This window comes from Castor canadensis, chromosome 14 (genome assembly GCF_047511655.1).
Source record: "Castor canadensis chromosome 14, mCasCan1.hap1v2, whole genome shotgun sequence".
NCBI classification, from domain to species: domain Eukaryota; kingdom Metazoa; phylum Chordata; class Mammalia; order Rodentia; family Castoridae; genus Castor; species Castor canadensis.
The window spans coordinates 102307649-102324019 of NC_133399.1; the positions used below are offsets into that span (position 1 = coordinate 102307649).

Consider the following 16371-nt stretch of genomic DNA (forward strand, 5'->3'; position numbering starts at 1 on the left):
TTCCCATGAGAATCCATGGTCATTCAAATAAAATTTCCCCATACAGATGAGGCAAGGAGCCTTGCTTTGTTTCTGGCTGCTTTTGAAGTGTTTCTTTTGGTATGTTTCAGAATTTTTGGTTTGACATGGATTTCTTTGACTTTGTTCTGTTTCAGGTTTACTATACTTTTAAAATATGTTCTTATTTTCCAAATTTGGGACTCTTCAGCCATCATTTCTTTGAGTACTCTTCAGCCTCACCTCCTTTTCCTTTCTTTCTAGGTCTCCAGTGACAAGAATGTTTGCTACTCTTGTTATGCTCTCACAGGTCCCTTAGGCTCTGTTCATTTTTATTTTCAATCCATGTTTTCTCTTTTGTTCAGACTGGGTAATTTTTATTCTGTCTTCCAGTTTACTGCTACTGAAGAGGAAGATAGCCTTGAAACAGGGTTGTAAAACATGGTAAACTGTCAATTAAAAGCTGTAACCTTGGACAGAGCTGTGAAGAATTGCCCATTAGAGCCATGCAAAAGTTTGGGACCAAGATGAAAGGCACCATGCAGAGATAAGCACCCATTCCTGCCTTCCTTTGTCTCCACTTGTAAATAAACTTTCCAAAGCAGGACTCCCCTGCTATTCTTATCTAAACCTTAGGTCTCTAACACACTACTGGCCCTACTTTATGGGAGAGCACATTCCTTGTAACCTGATACCCTGCACTGCCTTTTAAATATCCTGTGAATCCTTTGTTCGGGGCTCAGACACAGGTATACATCTGGGCCAGCTAGCATAAAATTAAAATCTGAGTTCTCCACTCCTCCGAGTGTTGCTTGGTTTCTCCTCTGACTATATTGCCACAACACTACCAAACTTTTTATTTCGTTACTGCATTTTTCAATTCTAAAATTTCCTTTTGGTTCTTTTAAAATCATTTTTACATTTACTTACATGTATATATATTGTTTGTGCCACCTCCCTCCTCCCCCCTCCTTGGTTCTTTATATCTTCCATGTCTTTGCTGAGACCACTTTTTCATTTGTTTCAAGGGTGGCAATAATTGTTTGTTGAAGCATTTCTATCATGGCTTTTTGCAAACCTTGTTAGAAGGAGATGCTGGTGTCTCACTCCTGTAATCCTAGCTACTCAGGAGTCAGAGACCAGGAGGATTGTGGTTCACAGCCAGCCCTGGCAAATAGTTCCAGAGACAGTATTTCAAAACTATCCATCACAAAACAGGGCTGGTGAAGTGGCTCAAGTGGTAGAGTACCTGCCTAGCAAGTGTGAGGCCTTGAGTTCAAACCCTGGTGCTACCAAAATCTTTTACATTATTTAACATTTCTGACATTTCAATGGATTATCTTCCTTCATTCAGTCTGAGAGCTATCTAGCTCTCTGTATCACAGTTATTTTGGGTTGGATTCTGGATACCTTAGGTGTATGAGGCCCTTAGGTCTACCTTCTGTTTTAGTTATATTTCCCTGACACCACTCCCTTCAGGAGATGGCGGGCTGTGGCCTTATTACCTCCAGGTGAGGGTCTAGGCTCCCGAGTCATGTTCCCTTGACACCTGAAGGGGTGGTCTCATTACTTCTGGTGAGGTGGGAGTGCTGGCTCCACACTAGACTCCACAGATACCTTCCAGGCTAGGAGGGGTAGAAGTTCCTTTTTGCTGCTCCTCTACCACCACAAGGGTAGAGTGGATTCTTGATTGATTGTCCATTAGGTCTCTTTTGTTTCCACCACAGAGGGGAATTATAGGAGTGCCTCATTACTTCTGGTAGGGGGGACCACAAATCCAGGCTCCCCACGAATCTCTAGTGACATTGCAGGGGGTGCTTTACTACTCAGATCCCTACCTGTCCTTTTCTGACACTGCCTCGATAGAAAGGTTGTGGTGCTCATTACACCTGGTGATAGTGACAATCTAGGCTTCCCACTTGTCCTTTGCTCTTGCAGGTGAGGATGGTGTCTGGCTGCTGAAGAGCAGAGCAGCTGTTGTCTCAAAATTTTCTGTTTTGCTAAGCTGCCCATTTCCTGGTCCTTTGCAAAGAAAATAGACACTTTCATTGGAGTTTTGTTTGGGGGAGTTACATGTGTGGGTTTTTAAAAAATTTTTTTTTTGGTCTGTGTTTGTTGGTGTTTCTGAGTATCTGACTTCCTCAAGTTCCAAGTCTGGGGCTTGAGCTATAAAGAAAATCCAGGAAATTTACCACTTTACCTTCCTTTGGATCCCATGGCCCCCAGCTGGCTGCTTTCTGCTACCATTTGGGGTCTCATTATGGTGAGTCTCTGTTTAATGTCCAGGACTTTCAGTTGTATTTCCTTGAAGGAATATGAAAAGTAGGTTTACTCCATCACCCCAGAAACCCTTATTTATCAAATTGATAACTCAGCAGGCTATTAAGCAAAATCTTCCTATATGCTATGCTCAAACGATTCTTACCAATCTTCAAATATTGTAAATCCAGGTCTCTTTCACACTTAGTTGAATTCTCTTTTATTTGTGTATTTAAAATTGTAGATCAAAATTCATTTCACTTTTAAAATCAGAATTGTTATCAAATGTCTAGATTGGCCTCCCTAACATGTGGCCAAGGCAGGCACACATTATAAGGCCTGTAAATAACAAACATAAACTAGATGCTTTTTTTTTTTTTAATTTAATCTTGGCAGTACTGAAGTGCAAACTCAAGGCCTTGCACTTGAGCCACAACCCCAGCCCTTTTTTGCTTTAGATTATTTTTTGGATAAGGTCTTGTGTTTTTTCCTAGGCTGCCTCAGACTGTGATTTTCCTATCCTTGTCTTCCATGTAGCTGGGATCAAAGGCACATGCCACCACACCCACTTGTTTTGTTGGGGTGGGGGAGTCTTGCTAACATTTTGCTCAGGCTGGCTTCAAACTGCAATCCTCCCCATCTTGGCCTCCTGAGTAGCCAGGATTGTAGGTGAGAGTCATTGTGCCTGGCTAAACTGGATATTCTTGAACTTCTTAGGATCAAAAAGACACAAAACAGCAGATTGTCATATCAAGCAAGCTGAGCTCACTGGGTGGGCAAGTCAGTGCTAGGCAGGTCAAGATTGCTCAGAGCAAGGCGATGTGAGGCTGGGACCTGAGTACCCAGTCATTATTCTGAGTCACTATGGCAGCAAGGGGCTCCAGGTCGATCCTCTCAGATGGGACCATATGCAATCCCACATTGCCTGGATCCAATTCTTTCTTAATCTTTCAACCATGCCTCCCTCTAGTCCACCTAGATTCTCCCACTGACCGGATCCACCTGACTTCTGCATCTGGCTCCTGCATTAAAACACTTCTTTCTCTTTCTAAAGGTGGAGACTCTCCATCTTAGGGTGTCTAAGAGCAGGGGCTCAGTGATGTCCTCTGTTCTTTCTTTGTCCCAGGTGCTGGATGCCTCCAGTTTGTCAGGTCTCCTCTCACACCCAGGCCCAGCCAAGAGACATGATTTCTCTCTGCACTTCAATTTTGTCTTTTGGTCTTGTTTTTTTGTGTGTGATAGTAGATATCTAGAAAAAAAGTGTTTTCTTTTCTTGTGTTGGTCCTGGGATTTGAACTCAGGGCCTTGTGCTTGCTAGGCAAATGATCTACCATTTGAGCCATGTCTCCATGCCTTCTTGATTTTCCCCTGGGTCAATCTTAGATTTTGATCCTTCTACCTACTCCTCCCGCTTAGCCAGGATTACAGAAGCAGCCATGTCCTGCTTATTTGTTGAAATGGGATCTCACTAACTTTTTGTCTGGGCTGAGCTCAAATGTTGATTCTCCCGATCTCCACCTCCCAAGTAACTGGGACTGCAGGTATGAGTCACCACACCTGTCCCCAGAAAGACAGTTTTTGTAAATATGGTATCATTTACAAAAAGACTGTCTCTTTCAGAAATACTTTGGGAAAAAGCGAGAGAGCAAAATGCACCTTATTTTTCTCCATTGCTCCAGAGCTGTTTACAGGTTCCCTCCATGAGGGAGAAGGAAGGGCAGTGATGGGTAAATGTTCTGGATTTGCCATTGCTCAGAAATTCCTTCCTCTTTACTCCTCTTTTGGGTACCTGGCACGGGGGAACCTAAAATCGGAAAATATAGCGCCGCCATTACCTAGCAGATAGCAGCCTCTCCAAAGTGTCTGCTGAACTTAATCGATACCAGAAGACACTGGGGGAAAAAAATAGAGCCGACTTTGGAATCAGACCCACCTTTGCTCAAAGCAAGGATCTAAGATTTACTCTCCGCACAACTTTGGGCCAGTCATTTCACCTTTCAGGGTCTCGATTTTCCCACGAATATAACACCCGTGGGTGAAGCCAATGTTTGGGTTAGGGGCAGGTCTGCCAGCATAGATGACAAGAACACGCCCCCTGTCGCCCTGCGATACCTCCACCGGGCCGCGCGGTGGCGCTGCGGCATTGCCGAGGCCTGGACTTTCGCGGGGGAGCTAGGGCGCGCAAGCCCCTGGGGACCCTGACGGCGGTGGCAAGGCGCAGGGAGGCCGCGGTGAGTGCTGCAGACTCGGGGGGCTCCCGCTCGGATCCCATGACTCCCAGGTGGGGAGGACGACTGGGTGTCGTGGAGCAGGCCCGGGACGGCGCCCGCAGCAGGCGCTGCAAGGCCGGCCCTGCCATGGGGCCCCGGGCTCTGCGGAGAGAGGGACGGCGGGAGCCCGGAGACCCCGCCCGGTAATCCTCCGCCCACGATCCAGCCAAAGAACAGATCTTGGACCGGGAAATCTCCAAGGCCCAGGATCTGTGCTCTGATCCCCGACCCTATCCACTTCTCCTGCAGGCTCTCCCATCTGTCACCCTGGCCCTTCTTTGCTTAGATGGTGTCTTCCTCTCCTCCGCCGAGAATGACTTTGTCCACCGCGTCCAGGAGGAGCTTGATCGCTTCTTGCTGCAGAAGGAGCTGTCAAAGTAGGCGGGAATGAGGGAGCGGCTTTGGTATTAGGAAGGGAAGGAAGGGTTCCCCCCCCGCAAGGGGTTGCACCCAGGTAACTGGCTGGCAGCCGACCCTGACCTCGGCTGTTAGCCTTAATGACATCTGTTGGCCTCATCCAGCCACATCTTTCGTTTATAATTTTGAACATCAGCCCAAGACGGAAGGGGCCACCTATGGTGCCCTGGGATGGGGTTGGGACTTATAGCTCCTTGTTATGACTTTATGCTCCTGTCTTTGAAGTTGGGCTGGGACCCACTGGGGAAGAAGGAGTCTGGAGTAAAGCCACCACTAACGGGACCTGGCGGGAGCTGGACCAGCAGCCCCTTCTCAGAACTTCTTCTGGTCCCTTCCCAGGGTTCTTCTTTTTCCGCCACTCTCCAGCCGACTGCGGTACCTGATCCATAGAACAGCAGAGAATTTTGATCTCTTGAGCAGCTTCTCCATTGGGGAAGGCTGGAGGAGAAGGACGGTCATCTGTCATGCGGATATCAGGTATGCATCCTATGGCCTTGGAGGGTCTTCAGTGGTAGGTTCCCTGTGGTGGTCGGACCAGCCCCTGGGAGGACAGAGCTTGGCAGAAACCAGGGCCAGGAGCCTCCGGGGGCTGCTGCCTCCATCCCCAGCCTCAGTTGAGTAGTCAGAGTGTCTTTTGCTTCCACTGTGATACAGCTGCTGCTATTGGAATTCACCTGGTTAATACGCTGATCATGCTGGGGCCAAATGAGAGGGGATGAAGTAGTGAGAGTGGATTTGCCCACTTTCTTTCTCTTGACCATGTCACCCAGAGAGATGGTGACACAGGGGAAGCACCTGCCAGTCTGTAGTCATCTCTGTTCCCATGTGCATTTCACACTTATCATTGTGACTCTGATCTTAATGGTTAAATGTACATGTTTTTCTAAGAACATAGTTTTTAAATGTATTTAACTTACCTGATGTGTACCCAAAGACTCAGTGATCTCTGATTTGATTATAGCATTCTAAGGTGAGCTGGCTGCTTTGTACTTGCGGGGATGCCTTCAAAGGAATTTTTGAGGGTCAATTTGGCTTTGGGCTTGCCAATGCTGACTTGAGAGTGTCATGCCTGGATGACAGGTGAGTCCAGTAAGCCTTTTTCCTGTGGGCCTGACCATACTCTGATGATGTGCTCCTGTTTCTGCTCCAGGGTGCCCAGTTCAGATGGCCCCTCCGGCCCCTGTCATCCTCCTGCCTCCCACCCTGGCAAGTACCGAGGTCCTCGGCCCACCTCTAACCAGGGAGCATCTGCTGGTCCCCGAGGTGCACGGGCTGGCCGATGGCATCGTGGACGCAAGCCGGACCAGCCTTTGTATGTGCCCCGGGTGCTGCGCAGGCAAGGAGGGGCAGCAACCTGTACCCCAGAGCTCCAGGGAGAGGCCGCAGCTGGCAGAGTCTCAGAGGAGCCTGCAGGTGCTGGTGCTGGGGACCCTCACACTGAACAGGGACTCCCCATGTTGATGACTCAAGGGACAGAGGACCAGAAGAGCCCAGGCCAAGGTCTCAAGGATGAGCTGCTGCTGGAGCCAAGTGGCATTGAGCCCCCGGGGGGGCCTGAGAGTCCCTCAGGGAAGGAACATGGGGCAGAGACGGCCACACAGCTTGGGCTCTGCCTGCAGCCACCTCTGGAGGAGGGGACAGAGAGTCAGCTGGAGCAGAGCCCAGTGCACAAAGAGGAGGAGGAGGAGGAGGTGAAGAAGGAGGAAAAGGAAAAGGAGGAAGAAAACAAGAAGGAGGAGGAGGAAGGGCCTGGCAGCCATTCTGAGGATGATTTCAGTGAGCTGCTGCAGGAGGTGATGAGGCTCTTGAACCCAGAAAAGGGAGGGCGGAAGTGAGGTGGGTGTGGCCACAGGTGGGTGGGGACAAAGGGTTTTGGGGTGGGGCTGGGCATGTGCCAGGTGGCTTAGGCCTGGGTGTTGGGTGATAGGGGTTCTTTAGGGAACATAGGAGAAGAGGTGTGGATTGGGGTCCCAGATCAACAATTTAGGAGCTAGTTCATCCTGGTCAAGTCATAGCTTTTCTAAAAGGTAGCACCTTTCACAGGAATGTGTTTGCAGGTGCTTTGCCATGCACTACTTTCTGCCTGGATCTTTGACTTACATTTCCTTGGAATTCTATAGATGCTCCTGGGGCTGGCTGTGGGGCAAGTTGGGAGGGTAGGCATCTTTGATTGCTATTTAATTTTTAAATTAAAAAAAATTTTTTTGGCAGTACTGAGGTTTGAACTCAGGGCCTCATGCTTGCTAGGCAGGCACTCTACCACTTGAGCCACTCTGCCAGCCTTTTTTGTGTGTTGGGTATTTTTAAGGTAAGGTCTTGCGAACTTTTTCTTGGGATTGGCTTCAAACCACAATTATCCTGATTTCTGCCTCCCAAGTAGCTAGGATTACAGTTGTAATCTGACTAAAAATTTTTTTACTTTTTTACCTTTTTTTTTTTGCAGTACTGGGGTTTGAACTTAGGGCCTACACCTTTAGTCACTCCACCAGCCCTTTTTTGTGAAGGGTTTTTGGGTTTTGTCAGGATAGCATCTCACAAACCATTTGCTCGGGCTGTCTTCGAACCATGATCCTCCTGATCTCTGCCTCCTGAGTAGCTAGGATTATAGATGTGAGCCACCACAGCCCAGCTTTATTTATTTATTTATTTTGAGACAGGCCAGTCTCAAATTCACTATATATCCCAGGCTGGCCTTGAACTTGAGATCCTCCTGCCTCAGACTCCTGAGGCTACCACACCTGGCCTACTTGGTATTTTATATGTGAAGAGTGGAGAATGGAGACTTGCTTAATAAGGGAAGGAAAGATCCAGAACTTGCCCAGCTCTGTTTCTTAACTGACTGCATTATGGGCAAGACTACTTAACTCTGCCTCTCAGTTTCTCCATCTGTAAAGCGGGGGTCTATAGAATATGCTTTTCAAGGTTATGTGAAATTCAGTGTGTACAGGTGCCAGTCACCCAGTAGGGATTCCATAAAACTTAAGTGCCTTCCCCTAAACCTCCCATGTCCTGACTGTTCCATCGCAGTCTGTCCATTCCATCTGACTGTTCTAGCCTTGCCAAGTAGGCTCCCTCCTCCATGCTGACCTGTCAGAGGAGTTTTGAAGCAGTTGTTTGGGGCCCTGTGTGTCAGAGCTTTCCTTGCCAAAGGGTCTGATTGCTCCCAGATCACAGCCAACCTGACTGAGAAGGAGATCCAGGTAGAGAAGATTCATCTGGACACAGCCTCCTTTGCAGAGGAGCTACCTGGGGAGAAGGACTTGGCCCATGTGGTGGAGATCTATGACTTTGAACCGGCGCTCAAGACTGAGGACCTGCTAGCCACATTTTCTGAGTTCCAGTGAGTGCACAGGGTCTGGGGGAGGCGGGCTGCTTGCTCCCTGGAGAGGAGCTAGGGCAGCCCTTTTGTGGTTAGGGACACTTGCTTACCCCCCACTGGTACTTAATGCCCCAGATAGAAAGGCAGAGAGCTGGCATTGTTTGGGCTCTGTGCTCCTGGGCAGTTCTACCTGCTAGCTGTGGCTGTGGGAGGGACAGCCCATGTTTTACTGTAGACGCTTCCTGCAGGCTGGAGGCATGGATTGTCCCCTGTGTGCTCACATGCCTGCTGGGGCCAGAGGCCTTCCTCAGTCCCTTGGGACACAGCAACCCACATGACTCCCTTTCCCACCCCTGCCAACTGGTCCACGGTCTGCAGCAGGCCAAGGGTCACCCTGGTGTGGAAACTGTTTCCAGAGAGATCTGTTCGAGCAGCTCCAGTGAGGTTGGAGAGATGCATTCAGACACAGGACTTCTCGGTTCCCCAAGGTTCCTGTGGATCCAGCCTCCTGTCTTTTCTTTTTCCTTTTCTAATTCCCATTTTTTTTCTCCACTTTTCTTGCATGGGGCTTTTTAAATTTAATTTTTTACTGCAGTAGTGGGGATTAAACCGAGACCTTCACACATGCTAAGCAAGTGCTTTACAACTGAGCTACACCCCCTAGGTTTTTTTTTTTTTTATTTTTTTTTATTTTTTATCCTTTGGTGGTACTGGTGGTTGAACTTAGGGCCTCGTACTTACTAAGCAGGCGCTTTACCACTTACTTGAGCCACACCTCCAGCCTCCTCCCCCCAGTCCTTTGGTTTGTATTTCGTTTTTGAGATAGGATCTCGCTAACTTTACCAGGTTAGCATCAAACTGGAGATCCTCCTATCTCTGCCTCTTGAGTAGCTGGGATCATAAATGTATACCATCATACCCAGCCTGAATGGATTTTTAAAACCCCCTTTCTTCCCCACCCTCCCTTTTGACTTTGCTTCCTACATTGTCCTCCCTTGTGGTTTCTGTGCTTGGTCTCAAGAGTTAGTTGGGGGTGGGGGTGGAGGGTAGTTTGCTCTTCTGTTCTCTATCCCCAAGGTGTGACCACCAGGGCTGCCAGTGACTCATCTGTCAGCAGGTGGGCAGTGCCACTAGAGGAGCTGAACCTCAGCTGCTTCTGGCCTCTCCAAGCACAGAGCCTGTGGTGCCTTCCTGAGCAATGGAAGAATGTGCTTATTTTTGGTCCCATCCTCTCCCCCACCACATAAACCCTTCAGCTCCAGCCTCCCAGCCCACATCCAGCCTGGCTGTGACAGTGGCTGTGGGGAGCATTCTTCACCCTGGCCATGGTCTACATGAGCCTTTCTAGTCTTGGCTCCTTCAGTTCTAGATACCGAGATCCACCTGACGTTCCTCTTACTGAAGCCAACCGAATAGTCCTGAGAAAGCTTGTGGCAAATGGTTGTCTCCTTCCAGGAGGACACAGGATCAATCTCCTTGTCTTGGGGTCACAGTATTCAAGGATCAGAGGTGGGAGGGAATTTGCCAAAGGGATGACAGGGGGCCAGTGGCTTTGGTAACCATGTCCACTCCCCCACACAGGGAGAAGGGGTTCAAGATTCATTGGGTGGACAACACTCATGCACTTGGCATCTTTCCCTGCCTGGCCTCAGGTAAGGCACTTCAGGGTGGTACAGCCCTCTCTCCGACCACTGGTGACAGGGGAGGATGCTGGGTTTCCAGGGTGCACTGGGTGAATGGCTACCATGTCTAGGTGCAGGCCACCCTGAACCTGTGGACCCAAGTGTTCTACTCCCAGCCAGCCTGAACACAGTCTGGGGGTCCTGGATGGGCTATGGCCCAAGGAAGCTCTCAGGAGTCTTCAGCCTTTCCTCTTCATGCAAAGGCAGGCACCATGGGCCAAGCCATAGATTCTTCCACATAACGAATTAAACCACCAGGAAGTGCTTTTTTTGTTTGTTTATTTGTTTGGGGGTGGGGGTGGGGCACAAGCATTCAACATCTGCAATGTCACGTTATTCAAGCAGATGTATACTTCTCATTCTGGTTTTATGTCAGCCTTGGGATGTGGGCTGGGTCATCCTGGTCTCACACACAGGAGGCTAAGGTTTCCAGAATGCTATGGTCTTTGCTGGGTTACAAAGCTTCTCTCTGTGGAAGGTGATGGTGCCTTGTAGCCTTCTGACTGTGATTCAGTGTTCCTTGTCAGCCACTTTCCTGTGCTGTCCCTGCCACCCCACTGCTCACTTTGGGTGTATTTAGAGTTCCTTTTTTTTTTTTTTTTTTATTTTGGTGGTACTGGGGTTTGAACTCAGGGCCTTGCACTTGCTAGACAGGTGCTCTACCACTTGAGCCACACCCACAGTTGGGTGTATTATAAATAAGATCCACCTGCCCGCCCACCTCCTCTCCAATCATGGCGTTCTGAACACAGAACAGGGAACACCCTGCACTGATGTGGCTTGGACCTTGGAGTGGCCAGAGAGCAGGTGATATTCACGGAGCAGAGAGCATGAGGTGGGGTGGGGTTTAAAAGCCTAGGGAGAGAGCCCCTGGAAGGAAGGCAGGGAAGGAAGGTCAAGAGGCCACCAGATGTCATGGAAGAATGAACCCTGGCTTGGGGTGGCCATGGCTGTTTCTGGGCTTTTCCACAAACAGCATAGCAAGAGCAGATCATGCCCAAAACTCAGTCTGTTCATTTGTAAAACAACAGTGATCAAGGACCTGGCACTTCTCCTGGCTCTGCCACACCATACTGTGTGGTGTGACTGGGCAGGGAACATAGGTGTCCTAGGAACCTTGAGTGATAGAAAGTTAGTCTGGCTTGAGCTCCAGGCCTTTGCAGGCAGAGCCTGCTCCTCCTGATGTGAGTGAGCATCACGGCCTTGCTGCTGTGGCTGCTGACCACCTGTGCTGGGGTATCACCTGCGAGCACAGGCAGTACCCATGTGTAGATCTGCAGGGGACATGAGGTGAGCACAGGCTGTCTTTCATGCTCAGCCAGAGCAGTGGCAGAGCAGCCCTGCCAGAGTGGGACTGGGTGTGTCAGTTGTGGGTGATGGGTGTGCTGTGGGACTCCAAGGAGTTTTACCCATGAAGAGATCACTACAGATCTGCTTTCTTTCCCCAGCTGCCGAAGCCCTGACCAAGGATTTCCCCAGGCTTAAGATCCGCCCTCTCACGCAGGGAACCAAACAGTCCAAGCTCAAAGCCTTGCAGAGGCCAAGTAAGGGCACGCTTGTGGGGAGGCGACGTGTGCGCGCGTTTGCTCAGAGCCAGGTGGGGTCGTCCCTCTTGGTTCTTCTCCTTCAGTTCCTGCTCTTTAGGAACCCTGGGCTACAGCAGCCAGTGGGTTGTACTTCCTTCCACAGAGGGTGTAGGGTGTCTAGGGCCAGTCACTGTCTGGGAATTGCCCTTCAACTCACAGTCTCTCTGGGCACTGCTTGGGTGAAAATGTGACCCTCCTTCCGGAAGGAAGGGCCGTGGAATCCATACTCTGCAGGTATAAACAGTGCTTGGACTTTGGGGTCAGCCCTGGCTGGGATCCTGACTCTGTCACTTATTTAAGTTGACCTGGGGTGAGTGACTTAGTGAGTTGGTTTCCTCCTCTATAAAGCAAGCAGAATGTACAGGGTAGACTGGAGGCTTGAATGAAAGACCACACAGCCCAGCCTGGAGCAGAAAAGGGCACACAGAAGGTGCCAAATAAATGTTAGTTTCTGCCTTTTGCTCTTCTCCTTCCAGAAAGCATGGTGGGGCTTTTTAGAGGCTAATTTTCTAGGACTGAAAAGTGGTGGCCAGCAAAACAGGCCTAGGAGAGGCCTGCTAAAGCCATCCATACTGTTGTGGATGGTGACGTGGCCTTTATCCCAGGCTCCCTGGGAGCAGCAAATATCCTGTTTCTGTCCAAGACTCCCAGCTGTCCCATCCTGACTTGATTTCCCTCCCAAATAGCCCTATGAACAGGGAGGTGGACAAGAGGTGGCAGGTGAGGATCCATAGGGTGCCAGGAACCCCGAGGCCTGAAGGCCTCACAGGCCCCCTCTCATGAGTACCTGGCCACGTGGACACCTGGGCCACAGGCCCTGCCCCATACACATAATTAGACATCGGTTCCCTTGGCCTTCCAAGGCTGCTCTGTCACTGGGAGGGGAGATGGTCATAGCCTTGAATCCAAGACCCCCACCTGGTGGGGCCTTCCTTTCAGAGCTTCTGCGCCTGATGAAGGAGAGGCCACAGACAGATGCAGCAGTAGCCCGGAGGCTGGTGGCCCAGGCTCTGGGGCTCCAACACAGAAAGAAAGAGCTGCCTGCTGACCCAAGTCTCCTGCCTCCCTGAGGCTCCAGCCCCAGCCACCTGGACTAAGCTGGGTCCCCAGCACCGCAAGCCTTTACAGATACCAGGACAGCCCTTCGCCACCACTGGAGCTTCACTCTGGGGCCTGGTAGGCTTTAGCTGGTCTAGTCCCAGAAATTGAAAAAAATAAAAACTTTAAACATTGTACGGTTGTTCAAAATGTGATGGTCTGTGGGGGACACTAGAGGGTGCTGTCCCATCTCTCACTGTGGCCTGCAGCTGCTGAAGACCAGATCCTCCTAAGGAGCCTGGAGGATCCCAGCTGGGCCTTGGGTGCATTTGTGCACACGCTGCCCTGTTTGAGGGCAGGTGGTATCTGCTCTCTGCCACTTGCCCAGTCTCCTTCAATACTTCTGGTCTGAGCACCAAGGCTGGTTGCACTGTTACCCATCAGTGTGGGTCACAAAAGTGCTTCTTGCATGAATATGAGCAAAGCCAAGGGGCGTGATCTGAATGCAGGCTGAGTTTGCTTCCCTGCAGGAACAGATGCAAGGGTGTCTTTATAGGACAGGCTCAGTAACCTCTTCATTCTGGCTTAGTTGGTAGTTGGAGGCCCCTTGGCCCTCTTTGGAACATTGGGGCTTCTGATTTGCTGTATCCTAGCATACCCTTTAACAGGTGGGAGCCCCTGGGTCTGGGTGAGAGGTGCTGTCCATCCCCATTGTTGCTGGGAAGGGTCTGGAGCCCCTGCTCTGCTGACTCACTGCCCTTCCTTTGGGAAGCTGCCTTGTGACACTAAATCTAGCTGTCCCATCTGACCTCACACACTTTGTCCCTGCCACATTTCAGTGTAAAACAATAGGAGTTTCAGAAAGAACATGGCTGGATCCCTTGTTGATTTTTGTGACTTCCTTAGACTGCTTCTCAGAGAGCTACAGTTGCTCCTTTTACTGTCTGTACTGGAGGAGCCCCTGAGGCCACACTGGACGTGGGGGACATGGGAACCATCTTTGCTGTGAGGCATAGGAAACTCAGGGCCCAGGCCCAGTGGTTCAGATGAAACCCAGGTACATATCACGGGCCTTTCAGACCACATTCCAAGTAGGTATGAGATGAAACAGGTTTGGTGACCATCCTTGTCACCTAGGACGTGAGTGATACACTGCAGAATTGAAACAAGAAAATGAGTCACTTTCACAAATGAGCTGGTTTTCCTTTTCAGCTATATTGTCAAAGGTCCAGATGCCTGATATTAAATGCTACAAAATTACTTTGTGTTCCAAAGGCTGTGAACATGTAACAATTGTATCTTGGAAAATAAAAGGGTGGGGAGAGAAGCACCTACTGTGAAGTCAACTAATCAGAAAACATGGAAGAATTACAGTAGTCCTCCCTACTTTCACTTTCTCAGTTTTACTCACCTGTGATCTGAAAATACTAAATAGAAAATTCCAGAAATAAACAGCTTGTAAGTTAAATTGCACACTGTCCTGAGTAGTGTGATACAATCTTGCACTGTCCTGCTCTGCCTTGCCTGCGATGGGCTTTATCCCTTTATCCAGTGTATCCACTTTGTATTCACTACCCACCATTAGTAACCACCTGAGGTATCAGATTCGCTGGTGAGGAATCACAGTGCTTTTGCTCAAGTAACTTATTTTACTTGATAATGGCCACACAGTTCAAGAGTAATGATGCTGGAATTCATAAATGCCAAAGAGAAGCTGAAAGGTGCTTCCTTTAAGTGAAAAAGCAAAAGTACAGTAGGTATTTTGAGACCAATCACATTAACATAACTTTTATCACAACCATTTTATTTTATTAGCTATTGTTGCTTCTTTTACCGTACTTAAATAAAACTTTACAATAGGTATGACGGTTAAATTTTTTGTCTGTACTGGGGCTTGAACTCAGGGGCTCCCCTTGATTGTCAGCTTGATTGGACTGAGAAGCACCTAGGTGATTAGGAAAATGCACTTCTGGCATGTCTGTGAGGACATTTCCAGACAAGATTAACTAAAGGGAAGACCCACCCTGAATGTGGGCAGCACCATGTAATAGGCTGGAGGCCCGGATGGAATAAAAGGAGAAGAAGGAAGCCAGCTAGGAGCATCCTCTCTGCCTCCTGTCTGCCATGAGGTGAGCTGCTTTGCCCCACCTCATGTTCCCAGTCATGATGTCTGGGCTTTTACCACAGGCCCAGAAACACAGAGCCAGCTGAGCATGGACTGAAACTGTGAGCCAAAATAACTTGTCTCTCTCAAGTATTTGTCACAGAGATGAAGAGCTGACACACACACAGAATTGGCACCAGAGAAGCGGGGTTGTTGCTGTGACTGCCTGACCAGGTGGTTCAGACGCCTTTGGACCTGTTTTGTGGGAGGAATCTGGACAAGTTTGGAGAAGCAGGCTAGAGAAGGGCTGGAATTCTGCAAGCAGAACTTAATGGGTGATTCTGGTAGGAGCCCAGAAGAGCAGAACACTGACAAGAGAGACCATATTCATGAGATGTCATATGTGAACAAGGACTCTACTGGCAATCAGAATAGAGGCCATTCATGTCCCATTCTGCAAAGAACTTGTCTACGTTTTGTCCATGCCCTAAGACTTTGTGGGAGGCTGAGTTCAAAGTGAGTAATTAATTTGACAGAGGAAAGTAAGGCAGCCCAGCATTCAAGCTGTGGGTAGCACAGTTACTGCTGGCTGCTTTTGGCTAGATATATAATGAGAATCTTTTTCAAGTATTTGTCACAGCAATGAAAAGCTAACTAACACAATAGGTATATATTATAGCAAAAAAACAAAAACCAAAAAAAAAACCCCCAAAACATAGTACATACAAGGGTTGGTATTATATGTGGTTTCAGATATCCATTGGGGGTCTTGGAATGTGCTCCCTGTGGTAAAGGCGGGAGATAATATATTTCTCACTGTGACTATAACTGACTAGGGTAGAGGCAGTTGGTTTAATTAGAACAGAGGTCTATATATTCAAGTTTGTCAGAAATGACCTAAGAGGATGAGAAATGGGATTCAGCCTGACCACCTCTGGGGTTGACAACCTCACCTTTTCAAGATGTACCTTCAGAGGAAAATGGCCATCTATGCAGAGCCTTGGGGGGTCAGACTTAAGATGGACTGTGGCTTGGATTGGATAAGCTGATGATGGCCTCGGTGACACTTGAGGTCCTGGGCCCTCAACGCCGTTCCCACAGCCCTGTGGACAAGCCCTAGCCCCCGAGGCCTCCCCAGGTCCCAGAGGTCAGGCAGCAGCACCTGGTGAATGAGGGGCACCCCTCCTCCTGAGCTGGGTCTGGGAGGGGCAGGCTGTGTTCATGTGGGGATGTGGTGATCCATCTGCGGGGGGCGGGAGGAGAGGAGGAGATACAGTGAAGACAGGTGACCTCGAGGCTTCTTTACTGTGTGGAGAGCTGATTATTTAAGAGTCCACTGAACTGTTCAAACTTTTGTTCTGTCTCCTCACTGAAGGATCCACCTGAGAAGTGGGAAGCGGGAAGAGAGAGTTTGGCAAGTTAGATGCTCAGGCCTTGCCTGAGCCAGAGTATTGGCCTGAGGGCCTCTGCTGGGGCCACCTCTGAGCACCCACAGGGTAGGATTAGGCACTGGCCGGCTGTAGGCCAGGTGTACAACAGGTGGCCTGTTAAAGAGTATGTGTGCCTTTAATTTTCATCATCACCAAGAGTGAGTTCCGTCACTTTCCTGCAGAAAAGAAGGTTCTTTTCCTTTTGTTCCTCAGGTTGCATAATCCGAGGGAAAAAGCCTCTTTATTGGAGACTAGAGGCTAACAGTGAT

The 16371-nt window shown here is 49.3% G+C and overlaps 2 protein-coding genes and 1 non-coding gene across 3 annotated transcripts in view; 1 reads left to right on the forward strand and 2 right to left on the reverse strand.

Moving 5' to 3' along the window:
• The window catches only part of R3hcc1 (R3H domain and coiled-coil containing 1), a 37416-nt gene extending 24653 nt beyond the window's left edge, over positions 1 to 12763 (forward strand). Inside the window, exons 3-10 of the mRNA XM_074053326.1 lie at positions 4342 to 4487; positions 4776 to 4903; positions 5283 to 5420; positions 6094 to 6736; positions 8111 to 8283; positions 9844 to 9914; positions 11393 to 11488; positions 12470 to 12763. Of these exons, the coding sequence (XP_073909427.1) occupies positions 4342 to 4487; positions 4776 to 4903; positions 5283 to 5420; positions 6094 to 6736; positions 8111 to 8283; positions 9844 to 9914; positions 11393 to 11488; positions 12470 to 12600 (1526 nt within the window). The 3' untranslated portion in view covers positions 12601 to 12763. The remainder of the gene's footprint in view (positions 1 to 4341; positions 4488 to 4775; positions 4904 to 5282; positions 5421 to 6093; positions 6737 to 8110; positions 8284 to 9843; positions 9915 to 11392; positions 11489 to 12469) is intronic.
• On the reverse strand, positions 7149 to 7221 carry Trnaa-agc (transfer RNA alanine (anticodon AGC)). The gene has a single exon. It is a non-coding gene; the product is annotated as a tRNA-Ala (tRNA).
• Positions 12764 to 13952: 1189 nt separating the features above from the next.
• Loxl2 (lysyl oxidase like 2) overlaps positions 13953 to 16371 on the reverse strand; it is a 91968-nt gene continuing 89549 nt past the window's right edge. The window contains exon 14 of the mRNA XM_020168678.2: positions 13953 to 16054. Coding sequence (XP_020024267.2) covers positions 15975 to 16054 — 80 coding nt within the window. The 3' untranslated portion in view covers positions 13953 to 15974. The remainder of the gene's footprint in view (positions 16055 to 16371) is intronic.